The sequence below is a fragment of the Serinus canaria genome, chromosome 23 (genome assembly GCF_022539315.1).
Source record: "Serinus canaria isolate serCan28SL12 chromosome 23, serCan2020, whole genome shotgun sequence".
NCBI lineage: Eukaryota > Metazoa > Chordata > Aves > Passeriformes > Fringillidae > Serinus > Serinus canaria.
In genome coordinates, this window is record NC_066336.1 from 1874795 (window position 1) to 1897797 (window position 23003).

General features: G+C 52.2%; 1 protein-coding gene across 4 annotated transcripts in view; it reads left to right on the forward strand.

The window, feature by feature from the left end:
* The window catches only part of SCMH1 (Scm polycomb group protein homolog 1), a 64561-nt gene that overhangs the window by 39369 nt on the left and 2189 nt on the right, over positions 1–23003 (forward strand). Inside the window, exons 9-17 of one of the 4 annotated variants that reach the window (XM_050983167.1) lie at positions 3405–3637; positions 4194–4320; positions 5329–5529; positions 6143–6328; positions 12390–12521; positions 17960–18163; positions 19136–19325; positions 19561–19653; positions 20707–21144. In XM_050983167.1, the coding sequence (XP_050839124.1) occupies positions 3405–3637; positions 4194–4320; positions 5329–5529; positions 6143–6328; positions 12390–12521; positions 17960–18163; positions 19136–19325; positions 19561–19653; positions 20707–20908 (1568 nt within the window). In that variant the 3' untranslated portion in view covers positions 20909–21144. Of the gene's footprint in view, positions 1–3404; positions 3638–4193; positions 4321–5328; positions 5530–6142; positions 6329–12389; positions 12522–17959; positions 18164–19135; positions 19326–19560; positions 19654–20675; positions 21145–23003 lie in introns of those variants that run through there. The other 3 variants (XM_050983168.1, XM_030232057.2, XM_030232059.2) reach the window with 3 other exon arrangements.

Consider the following 23003-nt stretch of genomic DNA (forward strand, 5'->3'; position numbering starts at 1 on the left):
AGCTGCCCCTCGGGAGGAGCTGCAGATCCCTGAGCTCTGCCCTCAGCGTGCCCTGCTCCAGCTGCACACACCAAGAGCCCTCAGCTGCTCCTCCTGCGGCCCCTCCTGACCCTTCAGCATCTTGGTGGCCCCTCTTTGGACACTTTAATAGCTTTAGAGCTTTAATAATTAAGATGTAATAATAGTAAGATGCAGTAAATTTATGCTTTTGGCAGTTACAAAAGACTTTAGGCAGTCTTGGAGCTGTGAAGTAATCTGCCTTGCTGGGCACAGCTGTTTGCACCTCTGGAGCTCTGTGGGTGCTGGGGTGGGTGCAGGCAGGGCTGAGTGCTGGGCACTGATCCCTACATAGCAATCCCTTGTTTCTGGACCACATCTGCGTGACAGCAGGAGCTGAAATCCTACAGGAGAATAACAGGCACCTGAAAAAAAAACTACAGGCTCCTTTATGGAGCATCCAGTCCCTGGAAGTGGTGCCATGGGGCTGAGGCAGAGTGTGGCCAGCTGTAACCCTGTGCTCTGGGGGCTGCATCGTTGATGTGCAGGTACAGCTGTGGGAGGACTCATCTGGTAGGGCAGGAGAAATGTATTAGCACAGGCTGGTGTTTGCTCAGATTCTGGTTCAAATCCAACAAAAAGCCAGGCAAGTCTGCTGGATCGTGGGAGGATAAGACCTCATTTCATTAAATCACTGCAGGTCAGAAAAATGTCTGTGCATTGCATCAGTCTGATGGAATCAGCCCCAGGGAAAACATCAGTGCCTGTCCAGGGCTGTGCTCAGGGCTGTGCTCAGGGCTGTGCTCAGCAGCACTGCTGGGCTCACAGCCCCAATCTAGGTCACAGTCTGTGTCTCTCTGGCCTGAGCTGGCTGCACATTTAGATGTAATTTAGCCTGTTTGAGTGAACAGCCTCCCTTGCTGTGGCAGCTCCTCCATCCCTGCAGGAGCCGTGGCTGTAGAGGGACCAGGGATGTGCTGCCAGGGGCACAGGCACAGTGGGAACTCCTCTGGGTGGCTGAAGGACATGAGGTGTCCCATCATGGGATCTGCATGCACCCAGTTAGGGGCTTTTTTTGTCCAAATCCCAAAACCAATTCTTCAAGCCTGGCAAATTACTGTTATGTGTACTGTCTTTACAGCTGAAGTGGGCAACAGATTTTTCTTGCATTTATTTCACCAAAAGAGGAAATCACTTATTAACATAAGATTATACAGTGAAAGCTTTCACCAGGACTTCATCTGACAGCAGTTCTCCTTTTTCCTGGCATGAGTTCCCAGTGATGTGGTCCCAGCCTGGGAGCAAAGGGTGCAGTCCAGCTGCTCTGCCTACTGCATGCCAACTTCCCAAATGCACCATTTCTCTGGGTTTGTTACCAATAAAACTGAGAAAACATGTTTGCCTCACAGCTTGTCTGTAGAATTCTCAATTTTTCCTTCACATTAGAGAAACCTCATTATGGCACAGCTTGGTTTAGACACTGAGTGTTGTGCAGATCTCACAGGAAATGATCCCTGCCCTGGCTTCCAGATCCCTTTGAGATTTAACAGTTTCTTTGAAGTATGGAGAGTTTTAGGATCATGGATTGGTGTAGGCTGGAAGGGACCTTAAAGCCCATCCCATTCCACCCCTGCCATGGCAGGGACACCTCCCACTGTGCCAGGTGCTCCCAGCCCTGTCCAGCCTGGCCTTGGGCACTGCCAGGGATCCAGGGGCAGCCCCAGCTGCTCTGGGCAACCTGTTCCATTCAGCCTTTATCCTTGTTCTGTCAACTTATGGGATTCTAATAAATGGTATGATACAAACATTTCTCTGCTGAGATCAGTCATTGCACACCTGAAGCAGAGGCCCCACGATTCCCTGATCAGCACCTGCCTTACCTGTGCCATTCCTCCCTGCAGCTCAGTGCCAGGTGTCACCTGCAGCAGGTGACACTTCTGGAGTACCATCAGCTCTAAGAAGCACCTGAGCTATCACACTCATTTTCTTAACAGCAAAATAGTCTTGTTTTTAACACTAACAGCTCAGACAAAAAGTAGTAAAAATGTTTCTGCCCCATTCCCTGTGTCTTCCTGACACAAAAAGTCTTTATTCAGAAAGTCAGATAGATCCTGATGGCTGTGTGCTTCTTCCCAGCTTCTGATACAGATTGCTAAAGCACAAAAGCAAATAAAATTGAAACTAAACATGCCCACATGACAAACAGAATGGGGCTGGATCCTGGATGCACTGTGTAATTTGGGTTGGAAGGGACCTTAAAGCTCATCTCATTCCACCCCCTGCCATGGCAGGGACACTCTCCACTATCCCAGGGTGCTCCAAGCCCTGTCCAACCTGGCCTTGGGCACTTCCAGGGATCCAGGGGCAGCCACAGCTTCATTGGAATAAATCCTTGCTCACAGTAACTGCTCCTGAAACCTCATTACAGACACCTTAAAAATCTCTGTATATGCCCACAGTTGTGCCATCCTGGTATCAATCTTGTATTGTCTCTTTTTCCCTGGCTAAGAGTTTTTTCCTTAACTACAAAGCCTCTGATTTCAGAAGTGTTTGTGCTTTTTCCTAATTCCTTGCCCCTATGTTGAGGTTTCCAGATGTGAGAAACAAGACATCCTAAAGATCACTCTGAAGTTTTCAAATGCAACAGGATTTTGGTTTATTTCTTTTTAGCAGAAATTTAAAACAGAAGGAAATACTGCTCTGCTAGGCTGGGCCAGCATATCTCTGGCCTTTAGCAGGCTTGGGAAAGATGACTGATCAAATTTAGGGGATGTGTGGGCAAGTATAGCAGAAACCTGATTTTGTGATGGAAAGAGTGAGAAGATAAGAAGGAACAGACGTGCCTCTGGTAGTATGTGGAGGGGCAGGGCAGCTGGTGCAGCAGAGATGAGCTGTTGCTCAGGACCAGGAGCAGTAATCCCTGCAGGCAGGGAGGATGGAGCTGGTTCCTTCCATTGCAGTTTGCTGGGAATTTAGGGACAGATTTGACATCAGCCTTGAGAGAGGGGATTTCCAGTGTTTGCAGCCCTGGCTCTGTGACCGTCAGACAGGTCTTGGCTGGTCCCTCCCTAGGAATGCTCTCAGCCTTTTCCATAGCCATTGGCAGGTCACTGCTTGCAGAAGGAAGAGATGTAGGTGCCAGTTATTTTCAGGAAGGAAGGTATGGCTGCAGGCATGATTCTTCTGGAGTTCAGCCTGTCCAGGTTAAGCCCCAGTGTCCCCCAGCTCAAGTTCTGAGCTGGGGATCCGTGTGTTTGGTTTTTACTCTGGCATGGAGAGCAGTCCCCCGCTCAGGGGTCTGGGAGTTCTCCAGATTTTTCCATGTGACACTGTATAAAGATGGAGGCTGCTCTTGTTTTGATTCTCACCTGATTTAATTACATTTGCTTTTTCTCTTTTTATTTCAGTTGTGATTCCAAAGAGCCCTTTACCTGCCTCCGAAGTAAACTCGGAGAAACCTAGCATGCACAGTAGCACAAAGACTGGTTTGGGGCATCAACAAGGGCAAAGGCGTCGCAAAACAGGGAAGAAGCGTGGTCGAACGACCAAAACACTAATCCACCACCCCATGCCTACACCCTCCAAGTCAGTGGAGCCTTTGAAATTCCCCAGAAAGAGAGGCCCCAAGCCTGGCAGTAAGGTAAAAGCTGATGCTGATGCAGGCGGGTGAACAGCAGGTGCTGCAGGTCCTGCCATGGGTTGGTGCATGCGTGTGTTCGTGCACGTTTGTCTCAGCCTCTGGCTGGGTGACTGCAGCAAGTAGGAGACCAGAGGGGTGTGTGGGCTGGGAGTGTCCTCAGAGCCCAGCCCCGGAGCTGTAGAGAATGTCTGTGTCCTAAAGATCATTTCCATCAAGAATCCGTGTCTTTGGAAGTGCGTTGGCTGTGGAGTAGCATGGCAGGTGCTGGGAGCATGACAGGATGGCCAAAGGGTAGAGTAAGCTCTCCTGTCCTTTGTGTGTGGCTAGTCTGAGTCAAGCAGAGGTGGCAGATCCAGGCTTGTTACTCTTCAGGGTTGTGGTTTGTAAAATACACACATATTGATTACTAGGTTCTTGAGACACCCCATCATCACCATCAGAAATGTGTCATGTTCCACAGTGCCTTGTCTGTTGGATGCAGAGGAGAGAGTGTAGTGATCATGGGTGGTAAAGGAGAGCAGGGGTAAAAGGAGAAATATCTCCTCTTTTTCTGCAGAGGAAACCTAGGACATTGCTGAACCCAGCACCCACCTCTCCAACAACCAGTACCCCAGAGCCAGACACAAGCACTGTGCCCCAGGACGCTGCTACAATCCCCAGCTCTGCCATGCAGGCTCCCACAGGTAAGGAGGGTCTTGGACCACGTTCTTGACAGGATTGCACAGTTAGGAGCTGCAGCAGGCAGGCAGCAACACCCTGAGAGAGTCCCATTTCTTCCTAAGCCTGTAAACCAGCAATCCTTACCACTCCAGAAGGGCTGGCCTGAGAGAGGCACGTGAGTCCAGAGCAGCTGTTCATTTATCTTTCTGTTGGAAATAATGAAGTAGGAGGATTGCAAGCCCACCTGTTGAGTGCAGGGACCCCTTTCCCCTGCATGCTGGTGGCTCCACAGCTCTCCAGGTACATTTGTGGTCCATTGTGCCCCTGGGCAGTCGGGTGTGCAGCACCCCTTGCGAGTCCCAAGTGTGAGCTCTCCCACACCATGCAAGGCACAGCTGCTGGAACTGCACAAGGGGCAGAGGAGGTGCTGGAGGACTGTGATCTGCTCAGCTCCAGCCAGGATATCAAGGCACACAGGGACAGGAGGGAGTAGGGGAGGAGGAGGAGCAGCAGTGAAGAGTGTATGCACTGCTACAGGATGAATCTGATCAGGAAAGTAATGCAAAGCTGCTTTTGACATGTTGAGTCAAGCACTGGATATGGGCTGAGCCCTCTGTTTCCCCAGAATGTAATTGGCCAGTTTGCAGAGGAACCTATAGAAGCCAGTTTCCCTAAAAAGGAAAAGCTGTGGGAACCCCTAGAAAGTGGGGGCTGCATTCCTTCTTCCCCTCTGAGCATCACAGCCACCTTACCTGGCTGGCATGGAAACCACTTTGCAGCCTGACTGCAGGGGAGAGCATGGGAGAAACAGCAGCAGTTTGGAAGGTGAGCATGAGGCAGGAAGATTTTGGAGGGGATTCCCCTCTAGGAGCGGCTCCACTGTGAGGATGCAGTCAGGCAGTCGTGGTGGATTCCACTTTGTGAGTGATTGGACAGTCTTAAAATCTCAGCATCTCTCAGGCTGGATTTTAGGCATCTGTTTCTTGCTTTCTTGAGTGGGTTAACAGCAAACGCATTTCTCATCTTGGCAGTTTGCATTTACTTGAACAAGAACGGCAGCACTGGGCCCCACCTAGACAAGAAGAAAGTTCAGCAGCTGCCAGACCATTTTGGACCAGCTCGAGCTTCTGTTGTCCTGCAGCAAGCAGTACAGGCCTGCATTGATTGTGCTTATCATCAGAAAACAGTCTTCTCCTTCTTAAAACAAGGCCACGGGGGAGAGGTCATCTCAGGTGAGAACGGGCCCGCAGCACTTGGCCTCCAGAGAGGTTGTTGCAAGAATTCTCTCGTTGGAAGATGTCTGTCCTGAAGCTCGCTGCAGCCACAGGCCAGGGGCAGACAGAAGAGTTCTGTCTTCTCTTTCTTGCCACACATGTGTGTCAGTGAAGCAACAGCTGGCAGCTGACTCAGAGCGGAGCAGTTCCCATGGCCCGTGGGCACAGCTGCTGGAGCGGGCAGTGCTCGGTGCTGGCACCAGCCTGGGCAGCAATCCTGCCCCAGCCCTGGGAAGAGCCACAACAGGGGGGATTCCACAACTCCTCACGGAAAGACAAGAAATACCCCGGGTTTTATTTCTCCTTTAAGCCCGTGCGTGGCTGGATCTGCGAGCGCAGGCCCCTCCTGGAATCTTTTCCGTTCCCTCGGATGCGGCTCCCGCGGCGCCGCCGGCCCCGCGCTGGGTGCAGCAGGCTGGTCCTGGCCTGCCCCAGCAGAGGAAGGCAGTGGCTTTGTTGGCTCTGAGAGCCCAGGATGCTGAGATCCAGGAGCTGCCTGTGCGGCCCTGGGCGTAGCCTCCCGCCCTGGCGGGGGGTTCACGTGTTGGGCTCTGTTTGTTTCTGTCTCCAGCTGTGTTTGATCGGGAACAGCACACTCTGAACCTGCCAGCAGTAAACAGTATCACCTACGTCCTCCGCTTCCTGGAGAAGCTGTGCCACAATCTGCGCAGTGACAACCTCTTTGGGAACCAGCCTTTCACTCAGAACAGCCACATGCAGCGCTCACACGAGTACGACCACGACAGGTATCTACCAGGTAGGAGCTGGGGGGGGCGGCACCGTAGGGACCCAGGTGCTCCGTGCCTTAACTCAGGTTTTATCTCTATTCTGAAGGCAGGCTCCTGTTCCAGAGCCCTCTCCCAGGGTTCATGACATCAATCCCAGTGTCGTGCACATGCCCACAGGGCTCTTGTTGTGTAGGGTTCCAGTTGCATTTTCTGCCTGTCAGTTTGGTTTCCATCTCCGCTGTAGGTTTCCGCTCATCCGTGCTGTCTCCTTGTCTTCCCTCCTCCCCTCGTCCCCCAGTCCTTCCCACTTCCTGTGATCTGATTATGGTGACTTCATACAGCTAGGAATTCAGGTGAAAGTCTGCAGGAGAAGGGAGACTGATAACATGCAGCAAGTGAAGTGTAATTAGAAATTAATTAAAGCAGAGTGGTTTCCACGCTGGCCATGGATCTGCTGGCAGCAGCCAGGGCACCCAGGCCTGGTAACAATGTGAGGTTCCTGCTCAGGGGTGATGCTCATGCAGCAATCTGAGGCAGAGGTGGTTTTGTTTTCCTTGGCATGGCATTGAAGCAGCTCCAGCTCACCCCAGCAAGGCAGCTCATGCCACAGTGCAGATTGTCAGGCTGCAAAACTGCTCTGAAGTAAAAGCAGTGGAAAACAAGCTCAGTAGTTCCCCACGGTGCTGGGCAGTGGCAGCAGGCCTGGGGTGACGGCTGCCCCTCAGGCTGTCTGGGGGCTCTGGGGCAGCTCCTGCTCCAGGAATGTCAGTTGTGGAGAGGATCAAAGCTGTCTGCACCCTCTTAGGTGGTTGACAAGTGCTGATCTCCTCTCCTGTCTTGCTTTCTTTCCCCTCTAGTCAGCAAGTAGCTGTTGTGTTGTTTGAGGTCTTTCCAAAGTTAATCCTCTGCATAATTATGGTTCTGGCAAGAAAAGCAAAAGTTGTATGAATGTAAAAGGATGGACATTTAGGAAGAACTGCTTAAAGAGAAATTGCTGAGCATGAGGTGCAGGAGCAACAGCCAAATTGCTTCCATTCAGCCACAGTGCTTCCATTCATTGCACCTCACAAAGCACCTTAGGCAGAGTCTAGAGAGCAAGAGGATCTTCCCATCCTCTGCTTCCTCCTGCCTGGAGCCAGCAGGGCCAGGATCAGAGGAGCTGTAGGATATGCAAGGACAGGAGCAGCATCACTAGTTACTGGGACTGGAGGCTTTCCCCTGAGGAAACCTCAGATAGAAGAAATCCCCATGTTTCAGTACCCTGTCATCATGAGAGAGAGCAAAACCTGAGTGGGAGGGAAAGCACCCAGCTCTGGGCATGGATCAGCTCACACACAGGGTTTCCAGCCTCCAAGAGAGGTCAGTGCCAAGGGTTGGGCTCTGCTGGGCAGAGTGGAAAAGTAGAAATCAGAATTCAGGGAAACTCAAGCAGAACACCAGATCTGACACGGTGCTGAGACCTGTCCATCCTGAACTCTGATTCAGAGTGTTTGCAGCACTTAAAGAAAAACGAACCACACTCAGAGGTGTGACAGCACCTAGTCCTGCAGTTCATCCTGTGTCTGAGCTTCTTGGGCATCTGCTCATGGAACACCTTTCTCAGGCACCTGAAAGAAGGTGGTAATCTAATCTATAGTGCTTCTGGTGAGGGCAGGGAAACAGTGCTGGTGATTTTGGGAAGTTTGAGCTGGTCATGGAGGAATGAGGGTGGAGTTGTACATCCCTCAGTCACACCGGATGTCAAGGCTGCTGTGGTGTCACCTTGAGCTCTGCATGTCCTGCCTTGTTTCCTCTCCAGGACAGGAATGTGTTCTGTGGGGCTGGTTCTTCCAGTAAACGGCCACTGGTTTGGACTGGGAGCTGGTCTGAGTTCCCAGGACAAAGTGGCTTTGCAGGAACACCCTGTGGGTGCCATGGAGAACTGGGGTGTGTGCTTGGGGCAGAGGGAAGGTGTGCAGTGTCCCTTAGGTCAGCAGTGTCCTGCCATTCTGCCTGAGTAAATGGAAATGAGGAGCAGACTGAGTTGTGCATCAGGAGCAGCCCTTTGCAGGGAACTGGGCAGCTGATTGCTGCTCACAGCACCGTGAACATGATGTCACCTGGAGCTGTCTGAGAGCACAGGACTGGAAGGACCTTCTGGCCCACAGAGCCCTGGCTCCTGCTGCTACTGCACCACAGCACATGGAGTTTCTTGGATTTACTCTGGAGCTGTGGATTTTGCTTTTCCACTGGAGACTGCTCCAGGGTTTTATGCTGAGATTTTAGAAACTGTGTTGTAATTTCCAGCCCTAATTTATTCTTGGGCAACTTAGTGTCTGTGTCTCTTGGTCTTAATATTGTCTTTTAGCTTAACTTGGTTCTCTTTCTTCTTGAAGTAGTTGCAGAGCAGTTGTAGCCCTCAGAGGAGTCATCTTTTCACTGCTGTTTGCTCTCCTCAGACAGTGTTGGTTTGACCTAAGCTCCATGGGGTGGCCAGAGTGTCACCCAGCACTCTGGGGAGGAGCTCATGGGGTCCTGGTGCCACAGCACTGGCACCACCGTGGTCACAGGAAATGTCTCTGCAGTCACTTGGAGTCACTGTGTCCTTGTACCAGGTGGTGATCAGCCTGTCCTGGTCACATACACTGTTCTTCTCATCCACTGCTGTCACCTGCAGGTCACATGGGACAGTGCTTCAAGTGCACATCTGGATTTAGCTGCTGGATTTTCCTCCTTGCTGGTTCTTGGTTCTATATATATAAACATATATATATATCTCCTTCCTACCTGATTTTCAATGCTGCTTTGTCTGACCTGGCATGGGAAGTCATCAGCAGATTTCATTGGTAAATCTCCAAAATTTCTGCCAAAGTTCTTGCAGTTATTAAATGACCTTGGGCTCAAGGGTGATCCTCAGGCAGATTCACTGGCAGTTGCCTCATGTTCCTTCTCAGTGTGCTGCCAACAGCTTTACCTCTCAAATCAGATTTCTGGGCATAGGACAAGGCTCCTGGTAATTCATGTTCTGGCTCAGCTGGCTCTCTGTGTGTAACATCTTGCTGAATTCCAGGTGGATGAGGTTGATCTCTCATGTGATAGATCAGGATTTCCCATCAAGGGGGGGCTGTTGGGTTGGCCTCCTCTGATGAACACCAGCCATGTGTATTTTCTGCCCTTGCTGCTGAGGCAGACATAGGCATTTTATTGTAAAAATCTTTTTTTCCACCTTTTTTTTTTCAAATATTGGCACCACATCTGAAGTGACTCCAGTAATGCAGTGCTGAGTTCTGATAGAATTTACTGCAGCAGACCCAGAGTTTCAGGTGCACTGGCATTCTTGGCTTCCTCTGCACCCTTAAGTGTCCAGTTTGAGACTTCAGTTGTCTGACTGTGGTTCCTGTCCTGTTTCTCTTCTCCTTAGAGCCTTGCCCCCAGTGCTCAGCATGGCTGCAGCTGGAAGGGAATCCCAGAATGGTCTGGGTTGGAAGAGACCTTAAAGTTCATCTCCTTTCACCCCTGCCATGGCAGGGACACCTTCCACTCTCCCAGGCTGCTCCCAGCCCCATCCAGCCTGGCCTTGGGCACTGCCAGGGATCCAGGGGCAGCCCCAGCTGCTCTGAGCACCTGTGCCTGGGCCTGCCCACCCTCAGGGAAGACTTTTTTCCCATCAATCCAGTCTAAATCTATCATCTCTCAGCACACAAGTGCACTGAGTGCAGGTGGATGTCACAGATGCATCAACACCTGAGCAGGTGTGGGTGTGCTCTGCAGCCAGGGAGGAGGGGCCAGTGCAGTCAGTGCAAGGTGCATTGTCCTCAATTAGAAGCCCTAATTAGGAGTGGGCTGACAAGGTGAGGTGAGTGAGTGTCACTGCTCATAAAGGTGTCCATGCTGGTGGCCTTGGGGTGGCCCACAGCACCATCCAGGCCCAGCAGGTGAGCTGCCCTTCCCCCAGCAGCCTCCCAAGGCAGGGCAGGTGAGATATCCCTCCCAGCTGTGCTGTCATTTCCTTTTCTCTCAATCCTCACCTTTCTGCACAGTGTCCCCTCGCTCTGTTCCTTCTGTAGCTGAAACACAGGCCCATCTTTGCCTTTGCACTGGCTCAGAACACAGAAAGAGTTAAAAACCTCCCTTCATCCCTGCACTGCCCATCCTGAGGTGCACAGCTCCATGCTGAGCAGGGCCTTTTTATCCAAGGAAATGATCTTCTTGCTCTCAGCATCCCTTCCAAAGTGAGCCTTTATCCACTGAGATTTGAATCCTCATTTTCAGATCATTTCCTCTTTGAGTATACACATTCATGAGGTTTATGTCATTTTTGGACTGAAGATATTTTCCTTTTATTCCTGATGAGCTGAGTACAGCTCTGTCTTTTACCCCATTTCTTTATTTTCTTAAAACCTATCCTTTAAAAACAAAATTCTGTTTTTGGTTTATCCTCTCATTAATTTACACCAACCTCACTTCTGATTCCTAGAATTAACTTCTATAACCTGACCTGTTGTGTTTGCATTACTTTTAACATCAACCACTTTAAAAAAAAATAAAGGCCAAACCAAAACCTGATGAAAAAACCTTTGTAAAGCATCACCTTGTGTTGTGGTTCTGTGGCTGTTGGGTGAAGAAGGTTGTGCAGTTTGACACAGGGCTGTCCAGAGACATTACCAAGAGCATGTGTTCCCTCTGGGCTGTGAGTGTTCCTTACAGGGATTTGTGCTGAGGATGGAATTTGTTTTTCTGGCAATGTCACAGTGATTTTTGGTGAGATGGAGTCCCAGGGCCTCCGTGCAAGCAGCTCTTTCATTTCCCTGAAGGATATTGATTGAACAAGTACCTTCTCTACCTTTGTGTTTCTCCTTAACCAACTCAGTCGTGCCCCTCTGGTGCTTCCCCCCACCTGTCCCTCCCTTTGTTGGGCATTCTGCATCTCCCTTGGTGTCACTCCCCGCCGTACCTGTTGTCCCTCCTGCCCCTGCTCCTTCCCTGTGCCAGCTCTCAGGGCTGCTCTGGGCTGGTGGTGGCTCCTGGCATTTGTGCAGGAGCATTTCACCCCTCTGTGCCCACCCCAGAGCCCTCAGTGTCACCCGTGCTCAGGGTGGCTGGAGGGCCCAGCTGGCACCTGCTGGCCTGCATGGGCAGGGGGCAGCAGGAGGGTCACCTCAGCTGGGACAGGGTCTGCCACCTCTGTGTCACTTACCTGGCTGCTGTCCCCATCAGTGTCAGTGCTTCCATTCCTTGTCCATCCACCCAGTGACCCCGTGTGTGCAGAGATGTCCCAGCCCATGGCAGGGTCCTGTCTGCTGTGCAGGATGTGCAGAGTCCCATGAGTTTGGATGAGTTTGGAGAGGAGCAGCAGTGACAGTGCCTGGGGGCTCCGTGCAGGGGGGAGATTGAAAATGGGAGTAGGGTTTAATCCAGCCCTGGGTATGGCACAGAGGGGTTGCAAATCATCCAAGGTTTGTTTGCCAGTTGTCCAAGGATTATGTGCATCTGAAAGGTGACAGTGGGATCAGCAGGAATTGTGTGGGATGAGCCATGAGGAGAAGTGGAATTAAGTAATTAAGTCAATTAGAAGTGCTATTTGGGTGAAATATGGCAAAACATGGCTGAGATTCTTTGTTAGTTTTCTCAGCACCCTTTTTCTCTGATAAAACCTGCACACCCTGTCTGCTGAGCCCTGCCAGATGTGCTGGATTGCAGCTTGAGCAGGTGGTGGGTGCCCAGGCTGGCAATGCACACAGGGCTCAGGGGACTCTGTCAAGACTGCATTTCCCAGGACATCTCCACTCCTAAAGAAATCCCCATGTTTCAGTACCCTGTCATCATGAGAGAGCAAAACCTGAGTGGGAGGGAAAGCACCCAGCTCTGGGCATGGATCAGCTCACACACAGAGTTTCCAGCCTCCAGGAGGGGTCAGTGCCAAGGGTTGGGCTGCTGGGCAGAGTGGAAATGGAGAAATCAGAATTGTGGGAAACTCAGGCAGAACACCAGATCTGACAGGATGCTGAGACCTGTCCATCCTGAACTCTGATTCAGAGTGTTTGCAGCACTTAAAGAAAAACAAACCACACTCAGAGGTGTGACTAAAGAGGGCTTGTTCTCTTTTCCTAGACAGAAGCAGTTCCTTAGACGGCTCTCTGCAGGGACCAGGCCGGGGTACAAAGCGCTTTTCCCAAGATCCCCCTCCATACAGTGCTCCTCTCTCCCCCAAGTTACCAAAGAATGACCGTCACCCCTTGGAAGGTGAGCACAGCGTGTCTCTTCCCCAAGCTGCCTGTTCCCAGAGCCCTGTCCTGGCTGCTGCAGGCTCAGATCTGCCCTGCCAAACCCAGCCGTGGCTTCAGGGAGTTGCTTCGCTTGTCCCTGGCGTGGGTTGTGCTTGGTTTTCCAGAGGGGAGTGGATGAGCTGCTCTGTGGTGAGCCAGCTTCCCCACACAGATGTGTCAGGCATGTGGAATGCAGCAGGAATTCCTTCTAAGCCTGACAGGCATCATCTCACACTGTATAATCTGGTTTAGTTTCCCTCACTGTGCATGGGATTAACTGCCCAGCTGCCTCAGTCAATCTGCCCCTGGATTTGTGGTTTTTCCCTGAGGGTTTGCTGCAGCCTGTTGTACAGATGCTGGTGTGCAGCTGTGCAGCCAGGAACTTGCTGCCCTTTCCCAGGATCTCATTTTGTTCCTCACAGGCCTCCCTAAAACACCTGGAGGGGTGGCACTGGCTCCACCAGCTCAGCCACACCATTCCCATCCCACCCTGCTGCTCCTTCCCAGAGTCCCTCAGGGTGCCACTGGTGCAGAAGCAGGAATTAGCACTTTTATTCCTTACTAAGCACAGGGACACTTAAACCCTTCACAGTTGGGATGCAAGTCAGCAGCAGAATTCATCTTCCCAGGAAGAGGCAAAGTCTGCCCAGCTCACTTTGTAATGAACTCAGTTATTTTAGCTGTGGGATCCATAGGTGACCCTTGCATGCACAGGTGGGAGATTTCCAGAAGATCCAGGCAACTGGAGGACTCCCTGAACTGAGTCATCTTCAATAAATACACTCCCACTTTTGTTCTGAGCTGCAAACCCTTCCTAATGCAGACTGAAGATTTAATCTTACTGGAGCTTTTAATTAATGGATGGTGAAATCTGCCAGCATGTTAGTCACAAGTCTTTGTGGCTGAAATCCCTGAAAAATTGCTGGAGACTCCTGGCAGGCTCCCAGTTCAGTGGCTTTGTGCTCTGCTGCTGTCCCTTTAGAATGCCCATTTCCCTGGTTTTGCTGGGGTTGCTGACCCAGGTGTGAGTGCCAGCCTGGCACCACTGTGGGTGGTTTTGGTCTGTGTCCATCACTGTGTCCTGTGCTCTGCAGGACCACTGACCCTGCCTCTAACACAGCTGCTCTCAGCTTGCACAGAGCAGCTGGGGCTGCCCCATCTCTGGAAGTTTCCAAGGCCAGCTGGACAAGGCTTGGAGCAGCCTGGGACAGTGGGAGGTGTCCCTGCCATGGCAGGGGTGGCACTGGGTGGATGTTAAGGACCTTCCCAACCCAAACCATTCATGGTTCTCTGGTGGACAGTTTCTAGTGGCCTCGTTATCTGCAGTGATTAAAACTGCACATTTGTTACAGAGCTGGTGGGTGCCACTGCCTCATCTATTCCAGCATCTAGACAGGTCAGAAACTGTTCCCAGAGACCCCTTCTGTTCCTCACCTCCACATGGATGCTGTTCTCCTTGATTGCCCTCTGATGCATCAGCCACTGCATTTGGGTGACAGCTGGCCCAGCCCAGCCCCTCCTGCTCCCCCAGCAGATGGGACATGCAGTGTTCAGCCTGTGCTTGAAGAACTGGATTGCTCCAAAGGTTGAGATGCCTTGGCTGGGTGGTGATCACTGCCCACTCTGCATTGTCAGGGGAAAGAGAAGGCTTCCATAATGGGTAATTCCAAGAAGGAGCCTTCATTAGGTTCCTACAAGATTGATTCTTAGCCTGCTTCAAAGTCTGCTCAGTTATCCCTTGGCCTTTGAATGGTTTGTGCCATCTGGATGCCAGAATTCTCCAGCCTCTTCCAGAAGAACACAGACAAGAGGGCAGGAAGTGTGTCTGCATGTAGGGGTGATCCTCCTGCAGCAGCTTGGTCTGGCTCTGGTCTTCATCCAGGCAGGGAGCAATGAAGTGCAGTTTCAGATTCCATCTAGAAACTCATTCTTATCCCACAGCTAAAAGCTGTAATGAATACATCCTCCTCCACCATGAAATTGAGGTTCAGGCAGGAATATTTGCATTTCAGAGGATATATTTTAAGAGTATGCACCTGAAATCCTCAGATGTTGAGTATTCCTTGAGCAAGGTACATCTTCTCATGGGAATGAACTCTGTCTCAGACAGCAGCTCCTGAGCACATCCCACTTTGCCATGTGGAAGGCTGTGAGCAGCAGTGGGACATGTCCATTTACTCTGCATTTGGCAGAGACATGAGGAAGGGATCTCACATATGACATTGTTTTTCCCCTTGCATCCAGTGGTGTTTGTGTGGCTTTTTGCTGAAACACTGCAGTCCCAGCACAGTGGGGCCCTGCCTTCACAGCCCATCACTTGCTGGAAGCAGTGGGTGTTCAGGAGTAGTGCAAATCACATTTGTGCTTGTGGCCAAACTCCCATGTTTTAGCAGTAAAATGACACTGTTGAGTCTATAGCCCTATTTGTTTAATTAAACTTTAATTATCTGCTCCCTGCCTCTCTGCCACTAATTGTGGCATGTTTCCCTACAATGTGCCAACTGCCAGCCTTTAGTTAAATCTAACAGTGTGTGTAAGGAACTCTGCCTAAGGATCAGCCACCTCCTCCTCCCACTCTGCTTATCAAGGGTGAAGGATCCTGGGTCTTGCCTGAGTGCAGTTGTGCCCTGCCATTTGCAGGAATATCTCACCTACAGATGATTCCCAGGGGCAGCAATCATTCCCCTCTCACCTCATGTCCTTCTCCCTTCCCTGGAGCTGTCATTCATTGAGCACTTCCCTGTGTACTTGTATTTTTAGGAAAACCCTCAATCCCTCATGCACTGAGCCTGGCACAAAGCCCCCAGCTCTGCTGCAGAGTTACAGCCCCAGCAGGCACTCCCCTGTGCAGGGCTAGGGAACCTGGGGATCCCTGTGTGCCTTCAGTTTCAGCTCCTGGGCAAAAGCACATGGTGCCCCCAGGGCTTCACCTGTGCCCTCGGTGTGGGATCACCAGCTGTGAGAACAGGATCACATCTTTGTATTTGCAGGATGCATCACAGCACATTCCTGGCATGGCAGTGTTCATTGTTGAGTGAAGTCATTTCTGAGGGTGAGTTCTGGATCCTCAGCCTTGCACTGACAGGAACTTGTGCATGTGCTCTCCCAGACTGAGCCCTGAAATTCCTTCTGCTGACACCAATCCCTGCTGAGAGCTCTGAGGTTTCTGGAGCACTCAGACACATGTTTGTGTGACCCAGCACATCTGGGTGAGTGTCTAGGACTTCTGGCAAGCTGAAGCTCTCTGTCACCTCAGAAGGTGCTGGGATTCCTTGCAGGGTGATATGCAGAGCTTGGACCTGTTGCCATGCCCACAGCCACTGTCCTGTGACAGCTCAGAGGGCTGTGCCCACTGACCCTCTCCTGCCCTGTCCTTCCCTGGCAGTCAGCACCCTTCCCCACATGTGTCATGGGAAGTGTTTTGGGGTTTAAACAGAACTGTCCTGTTGAGGAGGAGAGCAAATGTAGTTGCTTGGAAGCAGCTGCAGTGGAAAGCAACTGGTGTGACACCCACAAGTGAGTCTGCCTGGGCAGGGCACCTCCACCAGGGCAGCCAGCTCTGCTTTGCATCCAGTCTGGGGCTGAAATGCAATGGTGGGAGTGCAGGAGGGGTTTGAAGTTATTCAGGAATAGCCATGAGTCAGCAAACCATTTTTTATGCATGCAGAGCAGGTGAGAACACACCTGTCCATGCAGGAAAGAGTGACAAGAGGGCCAGCACAGGACAGGTCACAGGGGTAACAGTCCACACCAGCAGTTTGTACAGGAGATATTAAAGCTGTGCTGCTGTTTCTGGGCACATCCCAGAGACCTAAAAGCAAACAAAGGCAGCAGTGCCTCAAGTGCAGAGTGGCAAAGCCCTGGGGTGGGAGCAGCAATTTCCCAGTGATAGCCTCACACCAGGCTGGCCAACAGCCACACAAGGGTGTTCCCATTTCATGTCCTGACAGTGTGAAGCCCTGGCAGGTCAGGGCTGGACCTGCTGAGCTGGATCTCTGCTCAAACACAGGCAGCAGGACACGAGGCCAGAAGATCCCAGCTGTCAGAATAGTGCCAGAGTTCACAGAAACCAGAGCAAGTGAGGGGTAGCCAGCCAGGAGAGGCTGCCCCAGTCAGTGGTACCCAACCCCTGCAGCACTTGGGAACCACTTCAGGCTCTGGCAAGCTGCACTTGCCTGCACTGGAGCATCAGCATCAGCTCAGCAGGGAATTGGGGTGCATCTCAGCAGCTTATGGGTCTGACAGGCTGCAGATCCTGCACCCTCACCATGATCCCAGGGCTGTGCTGGCTTTCACCTGCTGCTCCTGGAGTCTGGGAAGTGCCTGGAAGAATCCCAGGGCCTGGCCAGTGCTCAGGCTTCCTCAGCCTTGTCAGCTGCCATGGTGTTGGAGTGGCAGCAGCTCAGGGCTGTGAGCTGCCCTCAGGACCCCTGAGGTTCTGGTGGAAGGGCTGCAGCTCCCTGCCATGTATGCTGGCAGTGCCCAGGCAATGCCCCTCGCTGTGGAGCTGCTTCCCTCCCTGGCAGGTGTTTCACCATAAAGAGCACAGGTATTTGAGGGTGGCTCATGGGGCACAAGGACCACCTGGGCTGAGACTCAGCTGTGCCATAGTAAAACCTGCAGAGGTGGCCCTGCAGTGAAGCTGTCACAGTGTAACAGCAGAGGCAGATCTTGTCACCCTGGACAGCCTCCTCAGCCCCTCCATCCACGGACAGCTGCAAATTCACTGCATTTCTGGAGAAGATGAGGAAGCCACCATTGTCTGATACCCTGCCTGGGGAGGGTTTTATAGGCCCAGACCCTCCTGTGCATGTTCCAGTACAGGGAGTTGGCCTCTGATGTGGTTAGGCTGGAAAAGGGCCCAGCAGGAGCCCAGGAGGGATGGGCAGCCCATCACCAGCATGCAGCTTTTGGGGCCAGAGGAGCAGCAGGGTGTGGGAGCATTGCCTGGCCCTGATGGCACAGCTCCCTCGTGCTCTGCATGTGTCTGCAATGCCAAGCTCCATGGCTGTGCCCTTGGTGAGGTGCAGTGTGTGATCCCTTGGGGAGCATCTCCTCCCCGTCCTGTGTCCATTGGCATCCAGAGGGGACAGCCCTGCCCTGCCCTGCCCCACGGTGCCCCTTGGCCAGAGGGCCCAGGGCAGTCAGGCCTCAGGGCTGGTGCTGACATGAGTAGAGTAGCTGAAAAAAGGAGCTGCTGCTCCAGTCTGGGACCATTGTCACTACACTGGTTGGACTGGCAGTGGCAGATGGTGACCCCCTTTGCAGCTGGTGAATGCCAGGGCTCTGGCAGGGCCTGGTTTGGTCCCTGTGCTGGGTGAGCCCAGCCTGGGGTCGGACCCAGCGAGCGCCACTGCGGCTCTGCCCCGCACGGGAGTGTGGGCCATGCACTAACTGCAGCTTGGTGCATTCCAGGTGAAACCTTTGTCCTGGGAGATGGCCTCCCAGGGCCCTTAGAGCCTCGCCTGGACCCCATGGACTCTGCCTTGAACTCTGTCAATTCATCCAGCCACAGCAGGAGCTCCAGAGACTTTCGCCTGCCAGGATACAGGCACCTGCAGCAGCCCTCTAGCCTCAGCCAGGGCAGCAGCTCTGCCCTGCGCAGGCTTAGCTCTGGGGGTAAGAGCTCAGAACAGCCCTGCAGCTGTACCTTGGGCACTGAAGGGCTAGTCCAACTCCAGTCACACCTTTCTGACTTCAGCAAGTACCAGAGGCTGGGCTCTGCACAGCCAACCAGGTCTGTTAGGTGTGATGGCACCTGGCAGGTGGCACTGTGGACAGGTGACGTTTCTCCTTTGGCTGGTGACTGGGTGGACCTGGAGGTCAGTGGGGAGAAAGGAACAGGCAGGAGCTGAACTGTGTCCAAGTGATCAATGGGTGTCTGAGTCCATAAGGATGGATTGGGAATGGCTGGGGAGTCAAAAGTTGCCCGGTGGGGCTGGGAGGATGGGGAGATGCATGAGTGGCACTTGTCTGTATGGGGAAAGAGGGGCAGGAGAGCTGAACTGCTCATTGCAGCGTGTGGGATTGCAAATAATGTCATTGTAGGTGCATGATGTCAGTGCAAGCCTCTGAAAAGCTCAGGCTGCTGCTGTCTCCCCCAGATGTTTGCAGGCAGAGCTGAGACAAGGGGCTGTGCACGCTGGGAGCAGGATTGTGCCAGCTCAGGCTGTGCTTGTGGACAGCAGGAGGTCACCTGTGGGCTCAGTCCAGTGAAAACATAAACCAGCTTTGCTGTGTTAACTGTGCTAAAGGTGTTGGGAGGGGAGGAGGAGCCGTGCATGGGGAGAGATGTGGGAATGGCAGGGGATGTTCTGCTGAGGTGGGAAGTGTCTGCCCATGGGCAGGGAGGAGTGGGGCTCGAGAGAGGGGACAAGGGCTCAGTACAGAAGGCTGCCCTGAAAAGTCAGGCCTAAGGAGAGGGAATAAGGCTTGGGTGCCAGACCTGCGCCACAGGAATCCGGGGTATGCCTGGGACGTGCCCCTTGCTGTGTCTCTGCCCTGCTGTGGGAGAGGAGCTGAGTGGTGGATGAGGGGGAGGGGCTGGGGCGGTGCCAGGGAGCCCCAGTAACGGAGCTGTGGCTTCCCCAGGCTCTGACAGGTACCTGGGCACCCGGGACAGCTCCCGGCTCAGCAGCCGCGACCCCTCGGCCTGGACGGTGGAGGAGGTGATGCAGTTCATCCGAGAGTCGGACCCGCAGCTGGGCCCCCACGCTGACCTCTTCCGAAAACACGTGAGTGAGCAGAGCTCTGTGTGTTTGGGGCTCATGTACAGAGCTCTGTGTGTGTGTTTGGGGTTCATGTACAGAGCTCTGTGTGTGTGTGTGTGTGTTTGGGGTTCATGTAAAGAGCTCTGTGTGTGTGTGTGTGTGTTTGGGGTTCATGTAAAGAGCTCTGTGTGTGTTTGGGGTTCATGCACAGAGCTCTGTTTGTGTTTGGGGTTCAAGTAAAGAGCTGTGTGTGTTTGGGGTTCATGCACAGAGCTGTGTGTGTGTGTTTGGGGTTCATGTACAGAGCTGTGTGTGTTTGGGGTTCATGTACAGAGCTCTGTGTGTTTGGGGTTCATGTACAGAGCTCTGTGTGTGTGTTTGGGGTTCATGTACAGAGCTGTGTGTGTGTTTGGGGTTCATGTACAGAGCTCTGTGTGTGTGTTTGGGGTTCATGTACAGAGCTCTGTGTGTGTGTTTGGGGTCATGACAGAGCTCTGTGTGTGTTGGGGCTCATGTACAGAGCTCTGTGTGTGTGTTTGGGGTTCATGTACAGAGCTCTGTGTGTTTGGGGTTCATGTACAGAGCTCTGTGTGTGTTTGGGGTTCATGTACAGAGCTGTGTGTGTGTTTGGGGTTCATGTACAGAGCTCTTGTGTGTGTTTGGGGTTCATGTACAGAGCTGTGTGTGTGTGTTTGGGGTTCATGTACAGAGCTCTGTGTGGTGTGTGTGTTTGGGGTTCATGTAAAGAGCTCTGTGTGTGTTTGGGGTTCATGCACAGAGCTCTGTGTTTGGGGTTCAAGTAAAGAGCTCTGTGTGTGTTGGGGTTCATGCACAGAGCTGTGTGTGTGTGTTTGGGGTTCATGTACAGAGCTGGTGTGTTGGGGTTCATGTACAGAGCTCTGTGGTTTGGGTTCATGTACAGAGCTCTGTGTGTGTGTTTGGGGTTCATGTACAGAGCTCTGTGTGTGTGTTTGGGGGTCATGCACAGAGCTGTGTGTGTGTTTGGGGTTCATGTACAGAGCTGTGTGTGTGTTTGGGGGTCATGCACAGAGCTCTGTGTGTGTTTGGGGTTCATGCACAGAGCTCTGTGTGTGTTTGGGGGTCATGTACAGAGCTCTGTGTGTGTTGGGGTTCATGTACAGAGCTGTGGTGTGTGTTTGGGGTTCATGCACAGAGCTCTGTGTGTGTTTGGGGTCATGACAGAGCTCTGTGTGTGTTGGGGTTCATGCACAGAGCTGTGTGTGTGTGTGTTTGGGGTTCATGTACAGAGCTCTGTGTGTGTGTTTGGGGGTCATGCACAGAGCTCTGTGTGTGTGTGTGTTCGGGGTTCATGTACAGAGCTGTGTGTGTGTTTGGGGGTCATGTACAGATGTGTGTGTGGGGTCATACAGAGCTGTGTGTGTTTGGGTTCATGTACAGAGCTGTGTGTGTGTTTGGGGTTCATGTACAGAGCTGTGTGTGTGTTTGGGGGTCATGCACAGAGCTCTGTGTGTGTTCGGGGTTCATGCACAGAGCTCTCTCTGTGTGTTTGGGGCTGTGCTACATCTGGGAGGGGGAAAATCACACAAATAAAATCCACGAGAGTCAGAATACAGCAGCATTTCAGACCAGATGTTGTGATGGTACCAGCTGGGTTTCTCTGGCTCTGGATTGAAGGCACTTGAGACAGCAGTTCATGTTCACACTCAGGTGTTTATTATTTCTTATTACTAAAACAGTCTCACTGCTGGGAGTTCAGCAGCTTTTCATTAGAAGGCACAAAATGCCCAACAATCTCTTGGTACAAGGTCTTTGAAGACTAAACTATCCCATTAAGAGCTGACACCTGGATTATTTCCCCTTTTAACCCAATAACTGATCCCACAGAGCCCCCAGTGCAGACTTTTCTGCCCAATTACAAAATGCCACCCAAACCCATGGAGAAGGAGGAAGAAGAAGCATGAAGAGGAAACCCAGGATAACACCCTGTGCCCTCCATCTTGCTTCCCAAAAAAATCCCAAAACCTCAGTTTCTCACCCAGTGACACACCTGCACTGCTCTCTATCATCTGTTTCACACTTTTGTGGGTTCCAGTCTATCTTGAAGTCTAAGAAAGTTTCTCCATGAGTGAGGGTCAAAGTCAGAGCTGCCCTGGGGGTCAGGACACCCCAGAGCAGACAGAGAAATATTCCCAGTGCCCTGGGTTTCCACCCAGATGGAGTTTTGTGCTTAATAAAAAGATCCTCATGAATCCTGCTCATTCCCTGTCCGGGCTTGGATCCTCCTCAGAGCCCCTCGGGGGCAGCCTGGGTGCACACAGAGCCTCTGCAGGGAGTCCCAGTGCTGAAAACACAAACTCTGCTCCTCCTGGAGTCTAATACTCACCTCGTGGCAAATTTCTCCTGGCAAGAAGCACATTCCAAGTGAGATTCACAGAGTGCATTGCTGCTCAGCTCCTGTAACAGGGACTCTCCTGGGCTCTGGTCCCTGTGCACATCTGTAAGTGTGAAACAGCTGCAGACACAGCGTGGAGTTTGTAACATTCCAGCTACAAGAGAGGTTTGGCAGCTGCGTGTCCTGAGCCCTGCAAGAGCTGTGTTCCCTCTGCCTTGTGATAAAGTCCCTGTTCTGGGGGGGCTCATGAAGAGCAAACACCCAGCACTGTGTCCTGCTCTGGGCTGGGCTGACCCAACACTTCTTTTTTTAATTTGTTCTATTTTAGAAATACCAGTAATTGAGAAATGTTTGTTTTAATTATGAAAAGCTGCCAAGGGACGGAAGTGCCCTGGATTGTCAGTCCTGAGGAGAACCTTGCTTTTGTCTGTGGAAGGGAAAAACAGATGAAACCTGGTACTGGAGATCCCTGGAGATCTCACCAGCCTGAAAGCAACTGAGCATTGACAGAGGACACGATTTTCTGTTGTTTGAGGTTGTGACTTTAATTTTTCACTTACAAGCCAATTAACATTTTCTTTGTGGCAAACTGTCCAGTGCAAAGCTCTGGACCCAGCCTGGACTGGGTGATGGACAGGAGTGCTGCAAGGGACTGGGAGACTTCCCCTTGCAAATGCCAAGTACAAAGCTGTTTTCTGGTTATTCCAAGCTCCATGATCCATCCCCTCCTTAGTCTGAGGAGGGACACATCTGGCTCTGCTGTAAAACATCAGATGCTTTGAAAGCTGCTGTGTTGGAATCAGCCCCAGAGGGGATGAGGAGCTCCACCACTCTCTGCCAGTGGCTGGGAATGTGCTGTCAAGCTCCAGAAATGGAACCACAAAATCATTCAGGTTGGAGAAGCCCTCTGAGGTCATACAGTCCAACATTCCCCCAGCCCTGCCAAGGCCACCGCTGAAACATTTTCCCAAGTGCCACATGCACATGTTTTTTTGAACACTTCAGGGATGGTGATTTCAACCTGTGCCAGTGCCTAACCACCCTTTCAGGGAAGAAACCTTTCCTAATGTCCAGTCACAGAGCACAGGCTCTTTGGGTTTCAGGATCTGTTCCCTCACCTCCATCTTCAGCTGTGACTTCAGGGCTGTCCCCATCAACATCACATCCTCTCCCAGATTTCTCCTGTGCTGGGATGACAATGCCCTGGAGTGAGCCATTGCTCCCTGCATTGCCACTGCCTCTGGCATTCCCCTGTCAGGAAACCTCCCTTTTCCTTCCTCCCCCTCCCTTCAGGATGTGCTGACCCTCTGGAAACGGCTCCTGGATGTTCATCAGCCAGCAGAGTTCCCATCACACACCTGGGTCCGGGGCTGCA